General features: G+C 38.8%; 2 protein-coding genes across 7 annotated transcripts in view; both read right to left on the bottom strand.

Annotated features, from left to right (window-relative positions):
- dcaf5 (ddb1 and cul4 associated factor 5) overlaps positions 1-5,296 on the bottom strand; it is a 37,428-nt gene extending 32,132 nt beyond the window's left edge. For both annotated transcript variants that reach the window (XM_086183257.1, XM_086183258.1), the window contains exons 1-5: positions 4,926-5,296; positions 3,412-3,555; positions 3,150-3,186; positions 2,894-3,033; positions 1,490-1,619 (exon numbers count right to left, since the gene is read on the bottom strand). In XM_086183257.1, the coding sequence (XP_086039383.1) occupies positions 1,490-1,619; positions 2,894-3,033; positions 3,150-3,186; positions 3,412-3,555; positions 4,926-5,142 (668 nt within the window). In that variant the 5' untranslated portion in view covers positions 5,143-5,296. The remainder of the gene's footprint in view (positions 1-1,489; positions 1,620-2,893; positions 3,034-3,149; positions 3,187-3,411; positions 3,556-4,925) is intronic.
- Positions 5,297-6,427: 1,131 nt separating this feature from the next.
- pacs2 (phosphofurin acidic cluster sorting protein 2) overlaps positions 6,428-27,500 on the bottom strand; it is an 80,103-nt gene continuing 59,030 nt past the window's right edge. For 2 of the 5 annotated variants that reach the window (XM_086183252.1, XM_086183253.1), the window contains exons 11-26: positions 27,063-27,134; positions 24,934-25,058; positions 23,797-23,929; positions 23,555-23,659; positions 23,246-23,352; positions 22,967-23,121; positions 21,407-21,517; positions 20,738-20,846; positions 19,579-19,611; positions 16,699-16,743; positions 16,014-16,056; positions 15,886-15,928; positions 14,276-14,414; positions 12,899-13,119; positions 12,245-12,358; positions 6,428-10,234 (exon numbers count right to left, since the gene is read on the bottom strand). In XM_086183252.1, coding sequence (XP_086039378.1) covers positions 10,116-10,234; positions 12,245-12,358; positions 12,899-13,119; positions 14,276-14,414; positions 15,886-15,928; positions 16,014-16,056; positions 16,699-16,743; positions 19,579-19,611; positions 20,738-20,846; positions 21,407-21,517; positions 22,967-23,121; positions 23,246-23,352; positions 23,555-23,659; positions 23,797-23,929; positions 24,934-25,058; positions 27,063-27,134 — 1,674 coding nt within the window. In that variant the 3' untranslated portion in view covers positions 6,428-10,115. The remainder of the gene's footprint in view (positions 10,235-12,244; positions 12,359-12,898; positions 13,120-14,275; positions 14,415-15,885; positions 15,929-16,013; positions 16,057-16,698; positions 16,744-19,578; positions 19,612-20,737; positions 20,847-21,406; positions 21,518-22,966; positions 23,122-23,245; positions 23,353-23,554; positions 23,660-23,796; positions 23,930-24,933; positions 25,059-27,062; positions 27,135-27,500) is intronic. The other 3 variants (XM_086183255.1, XM_086183254.1, XM_086183256.1) reach the window with 3 other exon arrangements.

Below are 27,500 nucleotides of genomic sequence, written 5' to 3'. Positions count from 1 at the left end.
TTTGTGTTACTTCACACCTTTTTGTTTACTGCATTTAGATTTTGCAGTATCAGTTTCTCAATTGGCAAAGGACCAGATTAGTTTGAAATTGAAAAAGCAGTGCCACCTTGTGGACGAGACAGTTTCCTCTGGCTGGTTTTGATGGTTAGCACTCCAACTGAGAGAGATCACATACTATGAGCTAGGGCTGGGCGATATGACCAAAATTTTATATACTGATATAGCTCATTTTATATCCTGATACGATATACATCACGATATAGCACATTTTTGGTAAATTCAATGAATGAACAGTTTATTTTATTTTTTATTTCTTCCTCCACTTTTGCCCAGCACTCATCATATAAAGCAGGTAACACAATGCTACTGATGTGTTTTCGGCTGGGCATTTTATATCTAGGGTCGAGTGTTTGCACTAACTCAAGAAACCCCCGTTTCTCGACCGTGTAGATTGGAATCATATCTTTACAGATGTGCCAACCCTAACGGCCATGGTCATTTCTTTCCATCTGCGGGAGGTATGGCTATATGGTGTGCCGTGGGTAAAAGCCTGTTGCAATGTCTGCGTCTGGACTTTCTTCTCAACGTCAACGTCACTCGGCCCAGCTTTTGCGGCTTTTTCTCGTTGACTCTCTCTGTATTCTTTTTTATGATTCTTTTTCAGGTGATAAAAAAGTTACTCGTGTTCAAGTCTGTTGTTGGATCGGGCAGCGGCATACTTTACAAAGTGCAGTAGTCTGATCCTTGTCGGTCTTTTTATATCCAAACCACCGCCATTTGACAGAAGTTCCCCCTCTTTTAGGTACAAGCTCGTCGGTTTGCGCTGGTTGTTCATCATCTTGTTGTTGTTTAGATTGAGAATTGGTAACATGTTCTTCTGTGTGGCGTCCAACGTCTTCCTCCATGGATGTGTGTTTGAGCCGCGTGCCTGGACTTGCCGTAAGGCGCGTCGGTGACGTAAAATACTGCCGTAAAGCCTGTTTTGCGATACCGCGATATAAACAATAAAGTTTAACATTAAACTATAGACATTTTCTATCGTCCAGACAATACACATCGTGATATTGCCCAGCCCTACTATGAGCCTAACCAAATTATTTTGTAGTGATATGAATGTGTCTATTTGAGATAAGAATTGAACATTTGATTATTTTAATTTTCAGTTTGAATACATCTAGTTTTTGTATGTAGTTGTTTTTAAAAATAAATTAGGCGAATGTTATGAGTCAATTGCTCTCACTGATTGTTTTTAGGGCCTGAGCCAGAAGGAACTTCCGCCGCAGACCCTATTGTTTTTGCAATGTTTTTTTTATTTGTACTCACATTTTCTTTTCTCATTGACTTTATAAGCTCAGTGTATTTTCATGTCAGTAATTAATTGTAATGCTCACTTTAATAGCATCAAAATTTTATTTTTCCAGGTGGAACAAAGATATTTAATCTTTCAATTGGAGTTCCAAGATAGAAAGGGGAAAAAAAAATGTCTGACCTGCGTGGCTTACGGATGTCCCATAATCCTACACCCTCCTTGGAGTTTGCAGTTGCCAGTAGCCTGGGCTCTACAGGGTTGAACATCACACTGTGGAAGGCAGAGGGGTAACTGGCCAAGCAGAATGGCTCTACAGGAGGCAAAACCAATAATACATTAGCATGACATTACAATCAAAATAAAGAGCTTAGATCTACCCACTTACATTATTTATTTATTGTCAACTTTATGAAAGTTTTTTTTAGCCAAATACAACAAAAACTAAGAAGTTACTCCATGTCAAACTCACCGTAGAGGAACAAATCCAGACCCCATTCAGAAAATAAGCATTCAAAAGTTGCTCAGTTGTCTGTTTGCAGAAAGGTGAGACAACGCATGAAATCATGCTTTGTACAAATTGGCATCAGGATGTAGTCACTTTTCCAATTATTTTTGATCAATTTATTGCTATTAAATCACAGTAAAATTTAAGTTCCAAGTGGCAGTCTTTCAGATGCAGTTCCCAGAGTCACTATTTTAACTACCAGATAATATGATGGAGCCAGACATGACAGCCTTTAGTTTTCCAACAGGACTTCCACTGGCAGAGGCTCTTTAAGTCATGGTTGATGACAGAAAGACTTGGAAAAAGGAAGCGATGTATCTTGAACAAACATTATACCTACTCTAGTGTAAAAGGTGTGTTTACTTACAATATCTGAGATATCAGTCACACAGTTGCTATCAACAATTTGGTGACTGCACCTAAATAAAAAGGCAGTCAGCAGGGCTAACAAGGAGATAACTTTCATAATTTCCCACTTCAGTGATGCAACAGGCCAAGATAAAAAGCCAGCTAACAGATATGTAAAACTGATGTTCAGCAAGTCACAAAGAGGGCTTCTAAAATACAATATACATTAACAGATGAATATTGAATCCCTGTTGCTCATTAGTTATCCAAAATTGTAAACACCATTTAGAAAGCACTTTATCTACACATGCCTTGACCTTTAAAATGGTGCTGCATGATTTGGCCATATTGCAATTACTATGTACCATATTACAATTGTAATATAACACAAGTCTTCGTGTTCTTTCGTCAAGAAAATTGCACACAAATTACTTTTGAAATGTTTATCGCTCAACTCCCACAAAAGTACACGAGCGTTGAAAAAAATTACAACAAAAACCCATTGTTGTAGTTCTGTTTTCAAAATAACATACTAAGTTAAATAATCTTTTATTAGATCATAATTTGCTATATAATTATATAATCACAGAGGCCAACATTGTGACTGCAATTCAATTAGTCGTGCAGCATTAATTCTAAACATCAATCTAATAAACTAATTAAATTCCTGACATTACAATATAAAAAATGTTATATTATCAGAAATTAATGAACTGTCCAGGGGCATTTACCTCCGTGTGGTGGCTCACGAGTGTCCCAGATAAGAACGCGTCCGTCATCAGATGAGCTGGCAAACACGTTGTCATTGACTGGACTAACAGACAAACTGTACACAGCATCAATATGCAGGAACACGTTCAGAGTTTCCCTCCTAAAGAACAGCATCAACCATCTGAAAATTAGTGGCTTTGATGTGTCAGGACAAATGAACATGATTTTAAAATGATAATGTCTTGATATTAGAGTAATAGGAGTTATTTTACCCACCTCTCCACATCATGAAGAATCACCTGTTCATCATTTCCTGTGAAAGAGCAAACAGATAAGTTGGTGGGCAAAGAAATTAAGTTCCCATCTTCACCCGCAACATTGAAATTAAAGCGTATCCTTCAGCTGTAAATCAACATTTTACATGCTGTGGTTTGAGCTTTGATTCTCATTTGACAATTCCAGTTCAATCTCTTTCATATTCACCTAGAGTGGCAAACAATTAATTTTGAGCTCAAGATCTAGTTTGTCTTGTTCCTACCCCCCGAGAAGACCCTCTTGTTGGTGCTGTCAAAAGCTAGGCAGAAGATGTTGGACAGGTGCTCCCCCTTCAGTTTCACTGGCTTGGATCGAGCATGGATAGCTTTTTCCATGTGCCACAGAAGAACCCGTCTGTCATCTCCTCCTGTGGACAAGATTAAAACCAACTTTACAAAAATACACTGTGCAGTCAGCACATAATATTTATTTAAATGGTCTTTTTGGAGGCTGTATGATTAAGAGCACTGGGTTATACTGAGAGGTGTTCCCCTAATACTGGCGACCCGTCCAGGGTGTACCCCGCCTCTCCCCCCAAAAGCCGCTGGGAGAGGATACCCCCCCCACACACCACCCTTAACAGGATAAGCAGAAGACAATGGATGGATGGTGTTCCTCTAATATTTTGTTTTATATGCATTAAGGTATACAAAATGAGGGTAAAAAACTACATAACCATTAAAATAAATCAACATTTACCTCCAACTGATTCATATAACCCTCATGAGAGCATGATCTAATGCATGTCCTCTGGATTATCAGTTTTAAATAGATGTACTAAAGAAACCATCTAGTGTGAGTGCACACAAAAGTAACATAAAAACCCAATTTTATGACTCATTGTGCTACAACATTAGAAGAATATGCTGTAATTTTCACGGCCCACCCGGTTTACATTTACAGGGTTCATTTGTATACATTTTTAACAATACATTTCCATTCCTTTCCCTTGTCCTTTAATGAAAATATTCAAAATCCATCCATGACTGTTTAAACATGAAAAATAAACATGTCAAACACAAGCTACCATTGTTAAATACATTAAATTGTATTCAAATTAATCACTATCATACACCAGAGACTCAACTCAATTACATAAATTCTAATACTCCGGTATTTTGTAAGGAAATTTTACCATGTTTTTCTTGTTTATTTAATATGATAGATCTTTTCCAGACGTGGATATTGCCGTTTTAAAATTTTTACTTTTCCAGGTTTTGGAACCCTGAATTTACACTGATAAGACAGGAAATGTAAATATCAATTCAAGGTAGCAAAGTTGACAGTTTGAATTCACTGGTCAGGGGTAGTTTTGCTCATAAACTGGAAATTTAATAAAGACCAGGTGAGAACTAAACATCCTCAGCTGAGTAAAAACGGCAAGCCCCGGGCTGTCACACTAGGCCAGATGATTGTTTTTAACCATTTCAGCACATAAGTAGCTTTATGGTTTCAAAGGGGAAGCCACGACTACATCCACCAGAAGGAATATATAAACTCTTGAATGGCGAAAGTGTTGACCTAAGGGACTGACCTAAGGGACTGACATATGGGACTGGTCCCGGGCTGCCACGAGCGAAGCAGTTGCGCTGTATGGGCGGGCGAGCAGGAGAGGCTAGGCTAATACCTAGCTCAGAGGGTTTCATCTTGCTGCCTGGATAGCTTGCTAGCTTACTAGCCTAGCTTGCTAACACACTTGGACTGCTCAGCTAAGCGAAGAAGGATTTGTCAACTTACCGGACACAAGCCATTCGCCGCCGTTGTTGGAGAATTCAATAGCGTTGACACAGCCGAAGTGTCCGAGCATATCCTTCTTGTAAAGGCTAGTGCACCCTGCCAGCCTGCGTCTCTGGAATTCCTCCTTCATGAGCGGCTGTCCGGTGAGCTCTCTGCGGGACAGAAAGCCCACTGAGGAGCGCATACCGCAGCCCTTCAGCTCCTTCATGACCCACATCCAACACTAATAATGCCTGCTGTGCTTTGTTTCACCACGGCGAACACTTCATCTGTTCGTCCACACACAACTATTGTTACAGCCCGGCTTGGTCTACATTCTGGTGGTTACCCCGCTGATGTCGACGTTGTTCGCGCTGAAGTCCCAGCAGCAGCTTCCTGCTCGGGTGAAGGATCTCTCTCTCTCTCTCTCTCTCTCTCTCTCTCTCTCTCTCTCTCTCTCTCTCTCTCTCTCTCTCTCTCTCTCCCTCTCACACACACACACACACACACACACACACACTGCATCACTAGCATGGACCATATACGCACATATACGCATTTAACCTTTAGTACCAGTAAAAATATAACAAACTGGTGAATTACTCAGTGACTTGTAAAATAAGTGCAATTGTGATTAAGTATACTTATTTTTGCAAAAATACTCATTGCATAATTTTGTGACAACAAAATGATCCCTTTCTGTCTTATTTCAAGTTCCCTCCAGTATACAAATCAGAAATCAGTCGACCTTTTTTTTAATGAGGCGCGAACTGAAATGTATATCCTGTATGTTGTGATTTTGCAGCTCAAGTATATTTTCCTTTATATTTACTTGAGAACATTCAGACCCTTTACAAATACTATGTCATAGATTGTGCAGAAAAACAATCACAATAGCTGCATTAAAATCCTTAAAGGGCTACCTACACTTCTCCCGATTCAAAATTCCATATGTGAATATTTAAATATTTGCCATTTCATCATCTCTATAATTTATTTTCCTTCTATGCAACCTTCAGATCTCTAAGTTCCACATTACCTGTGTCTGTTGAGTTTTGATCAAATTCCAAAATATTTGTGATGTCACAAGTCCTTTTTGTAGGGCCCCTTCTTAATTTTATATGCGCCAAGTAAACTTGGCCCATTGAAAATTAACTTTTACCATGAATATGACAAATTTTTAATGCACAACTGTGCTCATCTCTCTACACATTTTACACTTCCATTAAAGTCTCTCCTTAGTAGGGCTTTCTTTAGCTCCTTTGAGGTTTAAGGTCTTCAGCAGATAGTCTTCACTTTTTGTTGTTTTTTTTCCTTTCTGGCAACTTAATTGCATCCATGGTGTTTCTACAGCTAGTGTTCAAAGTAGTTGAATGTGTTCAGTGGCTGAGAGCTTTTGATTAATCCACAGAAAATGTTGCATTATTTAAAACAAAAAAAACTACATGCTGAATTTCAAATACAGTAAAACAGCCCCCCCCCCCCCACACACACACACACACACACAAAAGTAAATTTCAGTGTGTATAGTAGTTTTATTATTCCCAGATTTTGGGATTACAGTGGTGGGAATTACAGGGAACTTTCAGTTTTAACAAGTCCTTTATGAGATCATGTGAAAGAAAAAAACCTGAATATTGAAAAATATGTTAATGGTGGCTGGACTGTGGTGTCATTTTTACATTATAGATAATACACTCCCTTGAATTCGAGGAGATGAACAGGCTTGACTGCATGTGTTTGGATCATGTAAAATCAAAGCGCTGTGTTGAGATGTTTTGTTATTGTCAGACCAGTGTCAGCACCTTGTAAGCAGGGACATCTCATTAAACGTATTTGTCAAAATGAAACAAATTTTAGGCACTTATCAAGAAACCAGCAAAGGTTATGATGAAACTGCTACTTAAAGATTTTAAGCAAAATTCTTTAGTTTTATGCTAAATATTAAGCTAGAGCAAAATCCATTTTTATTATGTTGACATCACATACACAATCTAGTCTAACGTTCAGAGAATTCAACTAAAATCTGAATAGCCCAACAAAAGTTCACACTGAGCATATAATGATATTGTGCAGCAATATGGAAACAAAGATGCATGGTTTTCATTGCATATGTGTCACCACTGTTTGTGCTGTCAGTCAGCTCATTTAGAACACAAATATCTGTCTATATGTCCTTGAGCCAGTTGTTTCTGCACGTTTAACATACTGATCTAAAACAGACATTCAAAAAGTGCTTTACATTAAGGTACCTTCAATGCACTCACCTCTACATAATGAACGCATCTATAATACCACACAGGTAATGGGTGGGCTGCAATTTGTGTAAATTTTCTTCTTGACAAAAGTAACATTTGCTTTTTGCTAAAAAGATACAGGATGTGTTTTAGGAGTGTAGAGCTGAAGGAACCTAGTCCAAAAACAAATAATTATGCAAGATCTCAACACTGCTTACAGCTTATTGCAGCCAACCACTTTGTACGGATTTGTAAGTTTACACTTCAAAGAGAAGTTCACTTTTTTGACAAATATTTGCTTTTTTGCCAAAAGTTAGATACCACTTTTTTATAGCTGTCAATTAATCATGGAGCGAGTGTCACTCAGTTATTTTATCCTGGCAAGAAAGCTATCGAGACTGTGTCATTTGAAGGGTTGCAGTAAGATGTGATTGGTTGACAGTTATAATACTGTGCTTAGATTAGATTATTAGTTCTAGTCAGTAATTTGAGCACTTGGAGTGAGCATCTCCTTGCCAAGTAGGCTATGTGGATACTGGAAATGAAAAAAAGTATCTTCAAAATCCATTTGAAAAATCATTCATTCACTTCAAAGTGAGCTCAGTTTCATAGATATTTACTAATACATTAAAAATAGGTCAAGCTCAAGATGATTTCCGGAAGCCCAAAAATTTCTCGTACAACTATTTCACATGGACTCAATCAAAATTCTTCTTTAATATGTCCAGTACAATACAGCTGATAGCCGTATCCTAACAATTATCAAAAACATTCTTCGGGATCCAATATGTACAATTTGACCCAGATTATCTGGGCAAGTTAAGCACTTGTTCCTTATAATGACACCTAATCTTTCAATCATATTTAATCTAAATTTATTTGTTGGTCCCATGAGCTACTTGACAGAAGTAATAACGGTTTCAAAGTTTTAACAATTGCAACAAAATATCTGTTTGACAAAAACCCTTTTCAATCCTTTAAAGCAATACCTCTCTCAAAAAGTGTATATTGTGTTGTAGTTATCAGCTTCTAATATTGCTTTCATAGTTTCATAGTTCTTATTAATTTATTGCTCCTGTTACAGGGCAGCATGGTGGTGCAATGGTCACAGCAAGAAGGTTCCGGGTTCAAGCCCCGGCTCAAGCACGGGTGGAGTTTCCATGTTCTCCCTGTGTCTGCCTGGGTTCTCTCCAGGTACTCCGGCTTTCACCCAGAGTCCAAAGACAATCAAGAGGGGACTAGGTTAATGAGATATTCTAAATTGACCGTAGGGGTGGCTGTGAGAGTGAATGGTTGTCTATATGTGTTGGCCCTGCGATGCCACGTCCAGGGTGAACCCTGCCTCTCGCCCGAAGTCAGCGGCCCCCCCGCGACCCTTAACAGGATAAGCAGCAGAAAATGGTTGGATGCCTCATGTTGCAAACTGAGATTTGCCACAAATAAAAATGCATTTTAAATACATTTTGATTTTCATTATTATGATTATAATGGAAAGGTAATAGTTGTTTTTTATAACTCAAACCAAAGTGTTTGTGAATTACTGCATATGGCTGGATAAAAAATATACCTGAAAGACTTTGCAAATTGACATTTTGGACAATTTTTTTCTGTTGTTATAGTTGGTGACCATGGGGCGCCATTAGCTTCAAGCTAATGGCTCTATGTATGCATTGTGGAGTCACAAAGAAGTAATGCAAGAGGGAAAAAAAATGTCATTGTGACATAAAGACATGTAATCATGAGCAAAATACACTTTGTGGGTGAACTACTGCTTTAAGAGACATCTTAATATTTATTACCATGACATAAAGTTATATCAATGCAGCCCTAGTCCAAAAGGTTGAAATCTGACTATCAGCATCTCTAAAACTCAATAATTTATCGTTTTTCTGTTGCTTCATGTGCTCAAAAACATCTTAAATGAATAATCTTGGAAACATCAAACACATATTAAGTGCATACTTTGGCTTATAATCAGATTTTAAAAAGTAAACAAAAAATAGAACGTGAATGGTACAGGTAGACACATGCTAAGCTCACAGTTACTGGCACTAGTATCACAAAATGCTCATGAGATTGGTATCAATCATATCATCTGACTCTCAGCAAGAAAGCAAGTATTTTCAGTGTTTGTACTATCCTAAAAGAAGTTCATTTTGTGCTACTGTTCATTGTGTAAGAGCAGGTGGTTGATAATTAGATTTTCTAATTGTGTTTCATTTTGAAGCAGAATATCTTCAAACTTTCACTTACCAAGAAGTAAGCAAGAGAAAAGATCATGGGTTATGATGCTGCACTGCATAAACATATTCTTCAGTCTGTTGCACATTACATTGCATCATGGATTGCAGATTCAAGGGGCAGAAGCTGTTTTTTTTTTTTCCTTCTTCAGGGTTAAAATGACCATGGAGTTGACAACAGTCACTGGATCTGAGCATCTCAGTCTTTGCCATGGTTGGACAACAAGATGAACATCACCTTTCACTTCATTACAAAGCCACTACTCCTGTACCCCAGCTTCTTTTAATTGATTTTTTTATACATATTCTTGATTAATAGTGCTGGATGAATGCTTCAATCTCACCACATTGAAAAAATGGCAGCATCCTCTGGATTATCACGCTCTCATGTGTGAGAGCGTATAAGTTTTTCCAATAATTATCTGATCAGAGGTTTTTCTTCTCAAAAGTCTAAAAAAACATCAGCAGGAGTTGTCTTTTAAAAAGCAGAGTACCGTAAAGAAATATTCCTTTGGCAGCTGTGCCTTGAGAAGTTTTTACATAAATAGAAAATAATAATTAAAAAAAAAAACAGATTATTACCTGGATAAATGAGACATGGAGAAGCTTAAATTAAGATGCCAGAAGTGTGTGAGGGAAAAAAATAGGGAAGAAGCAGTGAAAAGTTGTTGGCACAAGGAAAAAGGTAGGGAAGATGGGCAGCTGTCATTAGTGTTTCAGTCTCTTAGGTGCTACTAGTAAGGGCCTTTAGTGTGTCCAAAGATCCCGATGGGGAAATGTTTGACATGCGAGGACCACTGTGCCGCCAGCTGGAAAAACTTGACATCATTCCACTCAACGCCGTCAATCATGACTGCAGATGAGCAGACAGAGAAAATGTTAGTGATCATTTATATCACAGTGATAGGTTCAGAACCCTTCCTATTAAAACAATGTGCTTTGAGAGAGAGGCTGCATTATTGATCTTTTAAGATGATTTGTTGATCATCTTTAATTGACAATGTTTTGATCAGATACAAATAAAAACTAGTAGGTCAATATATAAAGCACGTCTGCCCAGGTTGATGTAATATTTCCTGAGAAATTGATGAAAAAATGTCGAGAGACACATTTAATATTCTTCATGAAAATTAAGATACAGTATCAGGCTTGAGGATTTATGATGATCTTTGTTGTAAATTAGAAAGCAATAACAGCCCATACCTCCATCAAGGATAAACACACTCAAAAAATGGAGGGACGAGACAGAAGAACCACCCTTTTTGGTCCACACTGGTAGTTGTATTTTTAAGAGTACAAATGTAGTGTAACCAAAATCCATTCATATATTTTCTCCCCAACTGCCAAAAATAAATGTCCAAATCATTGATGCAGAATACGATCAAGGTGATTTCTTGAAGCCGAATGTTCTGTCAAATATGGTTTCATGGATATTAATTGTATGGAGCATGAGAGCTAAGGCAGAGGAAAAATGAAAGGAGGAAGACTTGTTTTCATTTGCACTTTGTGAAAAAAAAATCAAAATGTCAAGTAAAAGTCAAAATGTTGAGATTAAGATAAAAAGCTGATATGTTCACTGACAGAGAGAGATTAAAATGACTAATTCAGTGCTACTTCTTAAAGCAGATATCAGTGGCTAAGTGGTTATATTGTGGTGCTTAGATATGAGAGAGTTCAAATCCTGTTACACCCCTTTCAATAAATTTGATGTACTGTTTGCTCTACCTATCAACTTTTAAAAGGAAGCCAGACTTTATTCTTGACTTTTTTCTTTTTCTAAATTTTTTTTTTTCTCAAAGTGCATCATCCTTCTGGTGCCTCTCTTTCTTTTCTTCATCCCTGGTCCTAATACTCTCTCATACAACTGAAACTGGTACATGACATGTCCAGAAGTACTACAAATAGATGTATTCTGCAAATGCCCTACAATAGACTTAAGGATCCATGATCTTCAACCTGATGCAGATTGGTTATGATAGTTCAGACCTTGTTTGTGATGGTTAAGCACTTGTTCTTTATAATTATACCTGTTATCTTTCCACCAAATGTAATCAAAATCCATCTCTTACTTTGTGAGATATGAGAGATGAGATATATATACAGACAGACATAAAAATGTTTTTGAAAAGATACTTATGTCACAGTAAAAAAGGGCTATGAGGGGAATGCTACAAGGCACTCTGATTGGTTTGATTGATGTCACGTCCAAAACACATCTGTGAATAATACAGTGTCAAATGACTACCTTTTTACATCATGCCCCATGTCGTGTTGTGCCATGGTATGTTAAAAAATGTCTAAGGTGATGCCAAATCCTCCAGCATTCAACCTCCAGAGACATCATAGGATATCTGCAGGCTCTATTTATGGCACGGACAAAAAAAAAAAAAAAAAATCTAGACTGAAGTCCCAGAAATAAATCTCTTTTAAACAATGAACCAGACATATCCACTCTAAATGCCAAAATGAGGCTTAAAAGGCCCCAAACACACAGTGCACACATAGTGCCATATGCCAACTGCCTAGCACTTTACTTTTAGCATTACTGACAGAGGGTCCTCAGAACCTCAGGCAGGAAATTCCAGAGCTTCATCCCCATGTATGGTGGATATCAATAGGAGGCCAACAACATTTGTCCCTTCATCAGGCTCCTATGCTCTGCTCCCAAATATGCGCACTCTGTATTAAACTTCATGTCCTTGTTTGTTCAAATGCTGATCTGCATCAAGATTTATCACTTTTTGTGTAATCTCAACAGGCTGAAGTCATTAATGACAAAACAGCAGATAAATTGCAGTGAACCCTTTGAGGATCTGTGGGCTGCTGTGGCGTAGGGGCACTCTGGGAGACTGCAGAAAATTACCTCTCAGCATGGTCTGCTGGTGCTTGGCAGTGCAGATGAGCCGGCTGATCCCTTCAATCACTTGACTCTTGGACTCAACCTCCTTATCTTTGCTCTTTTTTGGCAGGAACATGACTAGCAGAAGGGAATGACAGAGATAAAAGCTGTGAGTTAATGATTCAGAATCTGAGATTAAGAAAAATAAATATTAATTAAAATTGATCAGGTTGGAAATTCCAAAGGTGCTATTTAATTTGGGGAGAATTTGCTTATTTACCTCCCCAGAGCAGAACAAGAATATAGATACTCTTCTCTCTTCTGTGCATATATTAAGGAGCCAAAACTCACAGAGACAAGCTGACCACTATTCTGCTCAGCACAAGAAATGTATGAGTGGGAGGAGTCAGCATACCGCCATCAAAAATTATCAAACGCATTTATCTCTAAAGCACTCTTTGCCTGCACAAACATAACTAAGGTTGTACATATTATTTTTCATGAAATAATTTACCTTTTTCAGACTGTTAATTATGTGTCATTTATAATCAGACACATAATCAGAACTATTTTACGAAACTGATAACTGACTAAACTGCTGTCCATGCAGGCTAGAATCATTTACACTCTCATATGTAGATCAGACATCAGTCTGGACTAAAGATGCACACAGCTCACCCTTTTTATTCTTCTCCTTGGTCACCACTGTCATGGACATTGTGGGCTGGGGACTAGGCTCAGCACCCCCCAGAGGTAGCCGACTGACCTGCAGCGAGCGGAAATTGCACTTCAGTGTGTTCTTTGTGGAGGAGTCCCGCTTCTCCATGTCTTTCTTCCTTTCTGTTGGAGCTGCCCAGTAGTCCACCTGTAGTCCCATCAGCTCTGCTTGACTCCCAGAACTAAGTATTAAAAAAAAAAAAAAAAAAAAAAAAAACAGAGACAGAGAGTTAAACACAGTTAATACTCTAGTCTTTTTAAAGAGAATAGACAGCATTCTTAGGGCCTAAAATTATGGGAAGAATTTAATGTCTTGTCTATTAAAAGAAATAATTTGCCTTTTGCTCTTCAGCTTTTAAGTGGGACAATATCACTTTCATGTCTGCACACTAAATATGAAGCTAGAAACACTGGGATACAGTTAGCCTTATGTCAAAGGACTTTCCAAATACATGGCACACATTGTTTTATACCATACTTTATCTGACTGTTTACCACATTTTAACTAATATTAAAGCTATCCAAACGATGAAATAGATAACACAATTATACAGGAACCAGAATTATCTGATATTTTTGGTTCTTCAAAGTAACATTCCTTTGCCTTGACAATGACTGCACAAAAAAATGATTTCTAAAGCCTATATATAGACACATAAACATCACTAATTCTGTGTGTTTGAGAAACATTTTTCAGCATTTCAAGTGTTACGCTTGAAGAAGAACGTTCTTCAGCAGTCTCCAGTTTGCTTTCTTCTGTTATACTGAATTGCAATAGGGTGGCAAGGTGGTGCAGTGGTTAGCACTGTCGCCTCACAGCAAGAAGGTTCTGGGTTCGAGTCCCGGCTCGGGCACGGGATCTTCCAGGGTGCACCCCGCCTCTCACCTGAAGTCAGCTGGGATAGGCCCCCGACCCCCCCCCCCGTGACTCTTATCAGGATAAGTGGTAGAAAATAGATGGATGAATTGCAATAAAGTGATCCAAATGGTGCCGGATGGATAAACAATGTCATGATGCAATTTTTGCAAAACATCACACTTTGTCACATCTTTTCACAAGAAACGGATGACATATTTTGAAAACACTTATTTTCAAAATTGAGTCTGATTTTATCAGCCAAAGTTGTAAAAGGTGTAACTTAAGTTTAGTTGTATTAAGCACTGTAAATAGGTTCAGCACATATGTTATGTATTACATAATTTTTCTGCGTTAACATCATAGGTGCCATCAGCAGGGAGGAATGTCTCAGTGTTAGTGTTCCATGTTAGCTTCCATACAATGGATGCCACAAAAAATTTTGCTTCCCTTTACTGCAATTACTCTTCAGCAAGCATTACCTGTAAGCACAAAAGCCTGTATTGACGGAGGGAGAGGAAGGTGGGGTGGGTGAAGCTTCTTTGAGCACTGGCGACACTTGTGGTGGAGTGGAGGAGTGGAGCAGAGAGGAGCCCATAGGCGCCGCATCATCAGAGTCTCCTGAGAGATGAAACACTTCAGTTGTAAATCCTGAAACTGACCTGTGACCTGTACTGAAACTATAATCTTTTCTCTTTATTTTAAATTTGTATTGCTTTCCGTGTTTTTTTCTTCCCCATATCTTACTTATTATCTTTTATCAGACACTAACATTGCCAATAGCAATACTACACAACAAGGATTTTAGTATGGCCTTCTGGCAAGTGAAGTAAGTGGAATCGAAGAATGTCTAAAGAATCAGAAGTCCATGCAAAAACTGTTTTATTAACTAAAAATCACAAAGCAACAAATGAAAACAAAACAAAGAAGCAAAAAGCAAAACAAAACTGAAATACCACAACTTCACACCAAGCCACTGACAAAAACTCCCCTACAGCCAATACGTCCCTGGCTCTATATAAGCTACTCCCCCTAGCCCCATCCTAACTGGACTAAAACACGACAGGGGATGTGAAGTGTCCCAGTCTGCTCTTCCCCTTCACCCACTGTCCTGGAATTATTCACTTTGCCAGTCAGCCACAACCACCTCAACAGCTCATCTCTCTCACCTGGACACTCATTTGTCATCAAGACAATATACAGTATATCCACTTCTGCAGCTCACTCATTGTGCTATTTTGTTTCTTTGCATTATGCACAACTTTTCAGGTCTCTTCCATGCTCTGCTCGATTGTTGCTGACATCTGCCTCTTGTCAAACCCCCGGTTACATCACAGCCTTCCATTCGTTGGGCACTTTAGCTTTTTGTGGCTGTTTGGAACTCTGATATGTCGACTGCCCTGCTTAAACTTGTAAACCTGAAGTTGCCCTGTCATTTCGTTGGTGAAGAAATGCTGGTTTTCTCACCTGCATTATTTCTGTGGAGAGGATTTTGGCCCCTGATCTGTCCCATTAAGCTTCCAGTGAAACTGAATGAGCTGAGCATAAGTATTTCCTATCAAACCCCATACTTTCCAGAACCTGTTGAGAAGATAACTCCCCTATTGCCCCAAACCCCAGTCCCCATTCCAAGAAGGAAGTAACATCACCTTGCTCTGCTGTTAAACACTGCCATTGAAATTACAATAACAGTCATAACCAACTCTCCATTTGTACAGTTTATTGTATTTGGGTCCTGTGTGTATCCTTTCACTATGGACTCAGATTCGGTTCCAGGGACTAGAACAGTGTGGGCTGACTACCTTCTCCCTTCACTAGAGACACTCCAAATATAACTGGACCATAATGAATTAATGACACCTGTGTTCATCTGCTATGACATTGTAAAAATGGCTGCAATGAAAAGGGACTATTTGGAACTTTCAGACAATAGCTCCATCAAAAAAAAATTATAAACCACTGTTGCTTACTCACAGGAGGCTTGTTGGGCCCTTGTAAATTCATAAAGAACACGGTATAGAACTGCTCCTTTAAAAAAGAGAACTTCCGTTATGAATATAAGTTGAATTGAAATATCCAAAACAATGCTTGCCTGAGGTTGCAGATGTTTGTTCCACAATTCCAACTTTCACCATCTAAGGACATGAAAGGAAAGGAGGAAATAGTTTAACCAACAACTGTAACAGCCACATGAACGCTACATATAAAACCTGCACTTACCCCAATGAAAGGGATGAATTTCTGACACGAGTCCTCATCGGGGCTATGAGGACGGAGCAGAGAGGATGCAGCAGAAAAAAGAAAAATCAGATGAGAAAAAAAATGTATCATTAAAAAGGAACAAAATTTTAGGAGTTTGTACAGATGAAAAAGCAAATGGAATCTACAAGGGCTAATTCTTGAGTTAAGTTCCAATCCATTCTGTAAAAACAGTGAGATTTACAATTAGAAACTAGTATATTTCACATCTGGAAGTACTGTGATGTATGCAGTCCAAATGCCAGCAAAATAAATGTAGCATGCTGAAAAACTTCCTCTCCAGGTAACATAAATTTGTGCAGGTGCCTGAGTATAGCGATAGAAGCATAGAGCAAAAGTTAAGCAATAAGCTGATCTGTTGCCTTTACCAAAGCCATTCGATCACTGCAGAGACAGACGACATACATCAGACAAGGCATTCAGGAAGCAGTAAACCTCTCAAGGGACCAGCTAAATTACTGATGAGAAGGAAGAGCAGCAACCTAAATCCAACACCTCTCCACTCTCTGTACTCTACTATGCTTACAAGCTGTCTATAGTATGAACTACTTCTCTGGGAGTAAACAGAAAACTAGCCTGAATGGAGTTCTACTGTAGCTGTCTAAATGTAAAGACGTTCGATGACGTGAAAGGTTGTTGCTCTTGCCTTGAAGAAACCTGCCAACGCCCCCCCAGGGAAGAAACAGAGAGACTATACAGGGAGGGAGAGAGAGAGAAAACATCTCATTTTTTCCTAACATAACACATGACTGCTGAAAGATGTGTCTAAGCAGCCACAGAGAGAGAGAGAGAGAGAGAGAGAGAGAGATCTGCCTGCTATCTAAGTGCATGATTTATGAGACAATTTATGACTTCTAACATGTTTGATCTATATATATTTAAATGTGTGAAGATATTGGTTAATAGATGCAAATGCATGTAAATCCATGTAAATGGACTAGACTACAAAACATGCACTTTCCACAGAAGGTCTAGCTCTGGGAAGAATTTCGCCCAAAAGGATTTGTTTCAGAATAATTATATTCATCAAAAAGTGTTTTTGTTTTCCCATTCAAGTACTCACAAATATGTGCCTTGAGCTCACCAAGTTGTTTTTTTCACCATTGCATCACTTTTTTTGTGACTCCAAAATGTAGAAAGAACCAGCCACTTATACTACACTTGAAGTTAATGGTGACTGACAACAACTACACTAACAAAAAAATGCAAATCTGCCTAAAAACATCCATTTACAATTTCCCAAGTGTGTTGTCTGGTTTAATCCACATCTTTATCCAGCTGTACACTCAGTAATCAACAAAATCTTCGAGTTGTGCTAGAAACAAACTGCAGTAACTACTGTATATCACATCCAACCAGCACTACTGGGATTGAGTGCAGAATAAAGCTGAACAAAGATGACGTTAAATTATACAGGACAATGCACATGAGAGTTGGTGAAAGCATGTTTTGGACAGTTTTGCAGTTAATAGTAGTTGGTGGCTATAGATATCTTTCTGTGCGCCATTATCAAAGAGATGCATTCTCATCTTAGGCAGAAACAGTCTCCACAGCATATTACCCTCTTAACATCAAAAAGATGGATGGAAAATGATCAATATCTGAAGCAGATCACATGCTTTCTCAAGAAACTGAGGGGGATTAAAAATCATTAAAAGGTGCAGATTGAGGTCTTAATGGTCCCAGAGGCACCTGGTTGTGAGTACTGGAAAGATAGAATATTTGTTGGAGGGTAAAGTAACACTTTAAGGAATCTAGCTGACTGTTTAGACCTGGCATTCACACATTTCTCGAACAATCTGATCACGAGTGGACAGCTCTAAATACTGGTATGAACACACAAGACACACTGATGACATAATGGGATCCAATAAATCCAGTCAAGCATTAATAATCAATACCAAAAAGTTACAATCTGAAATTTTAAAGTGAAGAAAGTACTGGTGATATTCACAACATAAATTCATTCATGTACCTGACTGCAATGCTATTAATTTCAGAAAAAGCGACAAGAACTATTTTTCCAGCCTAATGTGATCATGAGCCACAGCCATAGTTTAGTGATGCTGGACCTAGCAGTTTTGAAAAGGCATAATTAAAAGATTAAAAAGAAAAATGCATCAAAAATTGCTAATGAAATTTGCAGAGACACCAAGGGCAGCCTTGACCTGTCCCTGTCCTAGCCCTATCATTCAGATCACATTTAGAGGTGGTCTGGGATGTATTCTTTTAGCAGTGTGAACACAACTGTGTTCTGGGTCACACTGAAGGACCACCTCATTAACTGACATCAAAATGTTTCGAGTGAAAATAGTGATTTCAGTCAATATGTTGTTGTTGTTGTTGTTGTTGTTGTTGTCGTTAAGTGTGTTAAAAATCTTGGTTGATTTGAATCCCCAGGAATATGCCAAGGAAGAGACCAAGTTGAAAAAAGTATCACAGCACCATGCCTAATCCAGACATGTTATCTCATCAAATTTAAAATGCCAGTGATGGCATGAATAAAAACATTATATTACATAGATATTTCTTTTTATGTTGTTTGAATTCAATGAATTCATGCATGTAGCACTTGTAAGAAATAAGAAGTGTTGTGGGTAAATAAGTCAATAAAAAAACATTGCCAATGGAAATAAAGTACAATAGGTGTTTATTTAAAGATAGAGTGGAAAGTGAGATCAGATCCTTCATGGTCACTTGACATACATGAGGAGATGCATTTTAATGACTTGTGTGAACTAATTTGAGAGACTTGCCCACTTGTGATTGGATCACAGGACATGTAACAGGGCAAGGCTTAACTAGATCCAACCAAACATACCAGATTTACAGTATAATGTTACTAAGTCACAATAATTTTATTCATGGACAGATAACAGACAGACATGGATGGCTAAAAGCACATGGAGAAGCAACAGAAGGAAAGGTCCCAAAGGAGGGAGATGATTGGTCTCCTGCCACTTTATCAGCGCACCTCTCCGTAACTGAAGAGTGAAAACTGAAAACTACTTCTCTTTGTTGAGAAATTTCTTACAGAAATGCCACAAGTAAGCTTTCTTATGCATAATTAAACTACAAAATCCACATTTAGATGTCAGCATGAAGCCCTTGATTCTGCTGCACCAAATACTTATGTTTCCGTAATATGGAATTTTTTTGGCTACTGTTATTCATACGAGGAAAGCAAAACTTAATCAGATGTACTATTTTTGCTTTCTGGTGTTGATTAGGAAACTGGTTTTGACTGAGACAGAACTTCATTTGGAAAACAAAGGTTATATCTAGTGTGTGAGTGGGAATCAGACAGTTTGTGCGTCTGACTAGGAGTTCATGTCTGTAGTTCAGGAACATCATCCTAAACTGATGCCTGGACAGCAGCGTTAGCTCCTATCTGAGAGATTATTGGAGCAAACTTTTTAAGCAGCCGTTAAAGTAACAAGCACCAGCAGAAGCTGTAAAGGGTCAAGGGCAGGAAGGGCATGAATCACCAGGCTACATGAGAAACAAACTCAATTGACCACAATACCTTACGGCAAAATCAAAATGAAAGCTCTTTTTCCTTCAAAGAAAGAAAAGAAAAATACAATAAAAAGAACCTGTGTTATTCACGCGCACAGACACTGATGGACAGAGATGTTTAGAAGACATAAACATAAGTCACGCACACATAAACTCCACAAAATGAGTGAAACTTTTACTTGTATACTTTTTCAAAAGGGGATTGAGAATATGCATGAGAATTTCGTAACACATAGAATGGACTCGTCATGTCCTGGCTGATTCTATCTAATTAGCAATTCGTTCTTTTGCGCCCATTTACTATTTTGTCAGACTATGTTAACAAAGTATATAACAGCTACTATACAGTAAAACACTAAGGGTTCATGGATATTTCGCCAGGAATGTGTAATTTGCCTTTAAATGACTCAGTGTTGAACTTCCAGTGGACTGCTTCCCTGAATGAAATCAGTGAGAATGCAGGAAAAAAAAAAACCCTAGCCTCGTAATTTCAGTCTGAAGCTAATAGAGACCGAACAGCAAAAATGTCATTAACAAACTCTCAAAGGCATGGTCCAGTATAATCTACATCTTTATCCAGTCATATGGTCAGTAATCCACTTTAATTTGACCTCAAAACAAACTATGACACTATGGGTTCAGCACCACCATGAAATCAATTTGTGGTAGATGTCTTATGAGATCAGAACACCCAAGCACGAACCGTCAATTACCATCACCATGGGTTCCCTCTTCCAAAACCCAGAGGGATTAAATAATTATGAAAACATCAATATACTTGAAAAAAAAAGTTAAACTTGTGAAAAACCAAGGACCATATTTCAGGCATTAACCAAAAATCCCACTGATTTTGACACGGATGAACCAAACGTGAAATTATTTCTGAGTTTTAGGATTTATTTCAGTGGCACTATTGAAAAGCAAGTTGCACTTTTTGGGTGAAGTATTGTCCTTAGAATCTAAATTATAATGGTTTCCTGAATATTTAAATCCCCTTTTGAAAAACCTCTGAAAGAGCTGCATTAGAAGCATTAGTTAGACAAACCCAAAAGGGCAAATTAAATTCCTTTTCATGGTAGCTCACACAGACACAATTTAAGCCTGCAAATGTGCAACTGATAAGGAGTTTAAAGTATCTCTAATGTGTGTAAACAAGAAAATGGTACCTCTTCTGTTTGTATGTGAGCATGGCCTCTGCGATTGGAAGCTGGTGAGCTCCATTAGCACCCACCATGTACTGCGTGACCCTCGAAACAACATCTGGGTTCTCCTGAGCTGCAGGGGTCATAGTAAGTTATGTTACCATTTGCTGGGATGCCCAGGCAGTGCTGTGCATAAAGCCTTCTATATTCTCCTAAACCAAAGTGTGAACCTCCTCACCTCTCGTCCCAGTACTCCATAGAGTGTGCAGACTGCTTTTTGAGGGTCCCTTTCACATTAAACATATGTTTTTTCAGAGAACATCTTGTTTCCAAACCTACGACGTAAACCTTCTACATTGTTGTACACTAAAGAGCTCCATTACCTTAATGTCATGGATCTTACAAATATATTACGGAGGCAAAATTTATGGATCCCTGGAGTGGCCATAGAGAGAAAAAAAATGTGGACACAAAAAATAAAATAGACTTTGAGGCCATGCAACATTTATATTTTTTAGCATGTCATAAATAAAGTGAAGGAATAAGTTATATCTTGTCTCCTCTAAATATGTCTGTCACACTCTGTATGATCACACAAAAAAATCTCTCTATTGCTACTTCAGGTCTCCTTAAAAATCAATTTCATTCCAACTTTTATGAAATTTCAGTGTAAACCAGCAATCATACACCCACCGACAACAGGAGCCTCAGGTTTGTGAAACAGGTCCCTCCACGCAGCATCTTGGAACAGACTGTTGTAACGATAATCAATAGTGCCAAGATATTTGGAGACGGGATGTACACCTTCAGGCAATCAAAGAGAGGTATTAAAAATCAGTTGATAATCAACATTAAATGTGCAATCTGGAGCATTTTGACATCAATCAATCAGCTTCCTATGAACTCTGACATATTAATGAAATTGAAATAATCAGTTAAGATGAAGCAAAAAGGACACTCCCTCAGCCCCATCAAACTCAGAATCTTGTAAATACATGCAGCACAATCTATGGTCAGGCAACTGCATGTTCTGAAGCGGTACAGCAGCCAAATATTCTGTAGGAACCTGAGGTCCTGTGGTCAGGGTTTGTGGTTGTTCCTGTCTCTAGACAACAGGAGACTGTACATTTGAAGCTGAGAAACCAAAACTGGTGAACTCTAACTGGGCTTAGGGTCTAGAGACACTGTGGACAATGTGAAGAAAAAAAAAAGTTTAGACCCATGAGTTTGACGATTGTATCAATGCAATCAATGCATATACTGTATTTAATTCTCTGTCTTTTGTCAATTTTAAAACTGAATGTATGTACATCTGTAAATTACCCCTTTCACACTGAAACACGTGGGTGTTTTTGAACCCTCGTTTGCTCGGCATTAGGGCGCATTCAAGCTTCCAGCAGACGCGGGTCTGAGCTCCCGATGTGAGGGCTGCGTGCCAGGGCTTTTGTCTCTCATACGTCAACGCGCTAAAATGTCATCATTACACATAAAAGTGCGGCATGTCTCAAAAATGCGGTGATGTCCCCATATATCACCGTTCCCATAAATCACTGTGTCCCTTACGGTTCCAGAAATCTGCCGACGGATCTCCTCTTCACCGCGGATGATAAGCAGCTCGCGGACTACATAATCTTGCGCTGCCATGATCGATAAAAAGATGTGAAGATCACGAAACAAGTTGTTTCTAAACAGTCGCACCTGTGTAGTTCACGTTAGGGTTCCCTGTTGGTGGGAATTCCCAAGCATGGATTAATTAATGTAAGATCATTCACATGTAAATTGTTTGAAAAAAGGAGTGTAATAGAGTCTCGGGGACATCAACAGGAAGACTGATCTTATGGCAGAGGCCAAAACTTTATTGAGAGATGAGTGAGCAGCACTTGCAGCGCAGCCCAATTTTTTAATTTTGTAATTTTTTTCCGGAGCTTACACAATGACAGCATGACAGGCCGCACAGTGACAAAATCAGAATGCGACAGGAAGGTGGCGGGAAACCTGAGACAATGCAAGTTGCCTTTTTCACACTGCAAATGAGCCCAGCAGAGCCAAGGCAAGCTGCTGAACACCCGGGTCGCTTGGAGGGTCGGTGGAAGTCGACCCTTTCAGAGTGCCCAAACACCCATGTTCACCCGCGGGCATTGCATGCAGTGTGAAAGGGGATATATATATAGAGAGAGAGAGACAGAGAGAGACAGAGAGAGAGAGAGAGAGAGAGAGATACACAGTAGAGTAACAGGCTGCCCTGCCACAAACCCAGTGGGATGACGAGGAACCTCATGTAACCGAGCCAGTCAGGTGTCTTATGAGAGAGGTGGTCCACAAAAAGCCGCAGGACAGCACTAAGGTAGTGCTGTGCTCCAGCCACAGCGATTTTTATGGGAACAGGTGTCTGGGAGTTACAGTTACAACTATGAGAGGAAAACAGCACAGCATAATAAAACATTTACAGAAGTTATCACCACTTTCACTTGAGTCAAATTAAACCTCATATGGTAACAGACAGCTAAAGGCAGCATGTAAGAGAAGACTTGCAATCTCTGTATGCGGGAGACAATGGTGTTGAATGCTGCCTGGATATCGGCTGTGGTGCAGGTGCAGACCACAGGTAGATGGTGGTTTTGAAGCATGTCTGAAAGGTACTGAGAGGCAAACCTAAAATCAGGAACAGCTGACTTTCAATCATAAACAAGCTGTAATTTGGCAAATTATTTTGAATTCATCTTTTACTTTATTCGTAACAAACATTCTCATAACAATACCAATACATTTGGCTTTTACATAAAAAGGATTATTTATTTGCCTATTTATAAAAATGCTAAGTGAAAAGGCTATCATTCTTACCTGGCCCTGCCAGTCGGATGTGTTGATGAGAATGATGCTGTCAGGGAGTTGGTTATCAGATACAAGGATGTGGTTTAGTTGATCATATACTGTCTTTCTTGGAATCTATGAAGATAACAGAAGAAAATATTAGATTGACTTAGTACTGGGAAATCCTCAAATATTTCAGAATAAAGTCTTCCATTGGCAACAAAGGAATGTTTACTGGTAGTGTTTTTGGCCCTACAACTCCATCCTTCTACCTGTAGGTGGCAGCGTGTGTCCAGGGATCGCTCATTGTCCAGGCTGTTGGCCCTTTCATTTTGAGGCCTACTTGGCTGTCTCTCCTTCAAAGATGTGCTCCTGCCTCTCCTGCCAGCCAGCTTTGGTTCCTGCCTACAACACAGGAGAGAAGACATGGAGTATTAAAAGCAGATCAACATATTATGATCAGCATTAAGGACAAATACTGATTTCTCAGACATTTTTAAACTAAGATAAATAAGACGAAAAGAAGATTAAGTTGGGTGGCGCAGTGGCTAGCACTGTCGCCTCACAGCAAGAAGGTTTCGGGTTCGAACCCTGGCTTGAGTCTTTCTGAGTGGAGTTTGCATGTTTTCCCTGCACCAGTGTGTCTTCTTTCTGGGTGATCTGGCTTCCTCCCACAGTCCAAAGACATGCAAGAGGGGACTAGGCTGATTGAATACTCTAAATTGACTGTAGGCGTGGCTGCGAGTGTGAATGGTTGTCTGTCAATATGTGTTGGCCCTGCGATGGACTGGCGACCCATCCAGGGTGAACCCTGCCTCTTGCCCGAAGGCTGCTGGGATAGGCTCTCGCCCCCCCATGACACTTAACAGGATAAGCAGTAGACAATGGATGGATGGATGGACAAGTAAGTCATTTAAAAAAAATACATTTACTTGCTTACCATTTAGAACTTTCATCGAATGTTAATATTGTTTTTATCATGAAATCTAATGTCGGCGGCACGGTGGTGCAGTGGTCAGCACTGTCGCCTCACAGCAAGAAAGTTCCAGGTTCGAGTCCCGGCTTGGGCATGGGATCTTTCTGTGTGGAGTTTGCATGTTCTCCCTGTTCCTGTGTGGGTTCTCTCTGGTACTCTGGCTTCTTCCCACCATCCAAAGACATGCAATTGGGGACTAGGCTAACTGGATACTCTAAATTGACCGTAGGTGTGAATGTGAGTGTGAATGGTTGTTTGTCTCTATGTGTTGGCCCTGCGATGGACTAGCGACCTGTCCAGGGTGTACCCTGCCTCTTGCCCATAGCTACTGGGCTAGGCTCCAGCCCCCCGCGACCCGTGACAGGAATAAGTGGAAGAAAATCGATGGATGGATGGAAATCTAATGTCAGCAAATCCTGCAACATATATTTACCTGTTGGATGAAATGATTAGGGATTCTGTCTTGGTCATTTTGCCACTTGGTGGCAGTCTCTCAAAGAATGTGTCCATGTTATCCATCTCCAGCTCGGTAGTTGGAGTCACTGCCTCTGGCTGCTCCTGTGGAAAAACAAAAAGACAGAAGAAAAAGAACTATATATATTTCAGCCCTCATCCAAGTGTGTTTTGTTCCAGTATCCCATTTGTCATGCGCTCACGCTCTGATCTAGGCCAGTATTGCCTTAGCGGTCTTGCCAAAGGACCCTTTCTGGATACAACCCTTCCCATGGCTGGGATTTGAACCTCCCTCCATGTTCAACTATGTTGCCTTAGCCACTGCACTATCCAGCTACTATATATATATATTTAATTGAAACTACCATTTTCATATATATATATACATATATATATACATATATATATACGTATATACATATATATACGTATATACGTATATATGTATATACATATATATACATATATACACATATACATATATGTATACACACACACACACACATATATATATAATATATATGTATGTATGTATGTATATATATATATATGTATATATATATATATGTATATATATATATATATATATATATATATATATATATATATATATATATGTGTGTGTATGTATATATATATTTCACAACCCCAGAATTATCTCAAAAGAATATAAAATTCGATGTGGACTACTGAATATCAGATCTCTGGTGCCAAAAACTGAATTAGTAAATGAAATAATATCCGACAATTGTATTGACCTGCTCTTTCTCACTGAAACCTGGCTGCATGATGATTAGTATGTTAGTCTAAATGAATCCATCCCTCCCAGTCCTTTCACGCTCATATTCCTTGAGACTCAAGGAAAGTCGAGGAGGTGGAGTTGCTGCCATTTTTGACAGAAATTTTGTAATAAATCCCAAACCCAAAGTAAGTTTCTCAGTTTCAGTTTGTCTCATCCAGCCTGGAAAACTCTACAGCCACTCTTATTTATTATTGTGTACCACCTTCCTGGTCCTTACTCTGAATTTTAATCTGAATTCTGAGAGTTTATATCCAGTTTAGTTCTAAAAACAGATAAAGTCATTGTTGAAGGTGATTCATGTGGGTGTTGATAACGACAGTCTGAGTGCTGCATTTATATTTCTTCTAGACACCATTGGTTTCCATCAGTCTGTATATGAACCCACTCGCATACCTCGTTCTAACATATGGAATTGAAGCTGAACATCTAGTTGTATTTCCATAGAGCACACTTTTATCTGACCATCAATTAATCACTTTCAAATTTGAACTAATTGACTACACTCCACAAAGGAAACGGTAGCAAGACAGCCTTAAAAGTTATAAGAATACCCCTCGTAAAATTAGAGCAGCCTACTACTTGTTACTTATCGAGGAGCACAAGAACAACCCCAGGTTCCTCTTCAGTACTGTAGCCAGACTGACAGAGAGCCACATCTCTATTGAACCAAGTATTCCTGTTTCCCTGGGTAGCAATGATTTCATGGACATAGCAACAAACCAAAGAAGGTACAGTGAGGTTGTATTAGCTCAAATCAGTGTTTGTGGATTACTGAGAAAAAAGAAAATGTGTATTATTCGGGATGATGCACTTGTGTTTGTATACATCTTGAGTTTGTTAACAGCCAGCATCAAAATTAGCTTCAAGCTAAATAAATGTAATATACAGCTGTGAAAAAAATGTCTTTGTGAGCTCAAGACACCCATTTTTGAATACTTCAAAAGCAAAATACACTCTTTGGGCAAATTATTACTTTAAGTGCAGACCGCTTTTTATTTGTCAAGTCAGCAATCCAAACGTTATCACCCCTTACTGGAAACATCTTGACTGCCCAGGTATCTGTTTTAGCACCTTTATTATGGCTATTCTGTCAGGGTGTTAAGGCTTAAACAGCTGTGGGGCTTGAAACATACAAAATTAGATATAAAAGTATATCCAGGAGCATAACAATTATGCTAACTTTTTCCAAGTTCCACAGACATAAGTTTCCATATAAAATACCAAATTACTTATCCATAATTATCTACAAATAAATAATAATTAATAATTTCACAAATTTAAAACCAGTCATATATCTTCATACTCACATAGGAGACATTATCGGAAACATTGTCATCCTGAAACTTAGCCCCACCACACTTGTTTTTTTCTGGGTCAATCTGGAATGAGACAACAACAGCAATGACAAACATTTGATGGTAAACTGTTACTTAACAAATAGTTGTTTTAGACTTGTGATGGCCTGCAGCTTCAACCAAAGTTGTGCAGCTGGGGGTCACTTCCACATTTGAACCTGCAGACTTTCTTTTCAGTGTGAACTCTTTATCAGCGATCAGTACAGCACTGCAGTTATACTGGTCAGCATCCAGCTTTATTAATGGCCAAGTTAGTTTAAATACAGATCTTCACATATCTGAAGCACAGAAGACTGGAAGCACAAACATAGAAATCTGCTGAACCTATTTGAAATAAAGTTTCAGGTTCAATTAAAGCTGCAAGCAGTGTTGAATGAGCCTTCGCACTCT

The sequence above is a fragment of the Aulostomus chinensis genome, chromosome 17, assembly GCF_037954235.1.
Source record: "Aulostomus chinensis isolate RoL2024-O1b breed Wild chromosome 17, RoL_Achi_v1.0, whole genome shotgun sequence".
Lineage (NCBI taxonomy): Eukaryota > Metazoa > Chordata > Actinopteri > Syngnathiformes > Aulostomidae > Aulostomus > Aulostomus chinensis.
Note: the sequence above shows the minus strand (reverse complement) of the source record. Positions and strands in the feature narration are given on the sequence as shown.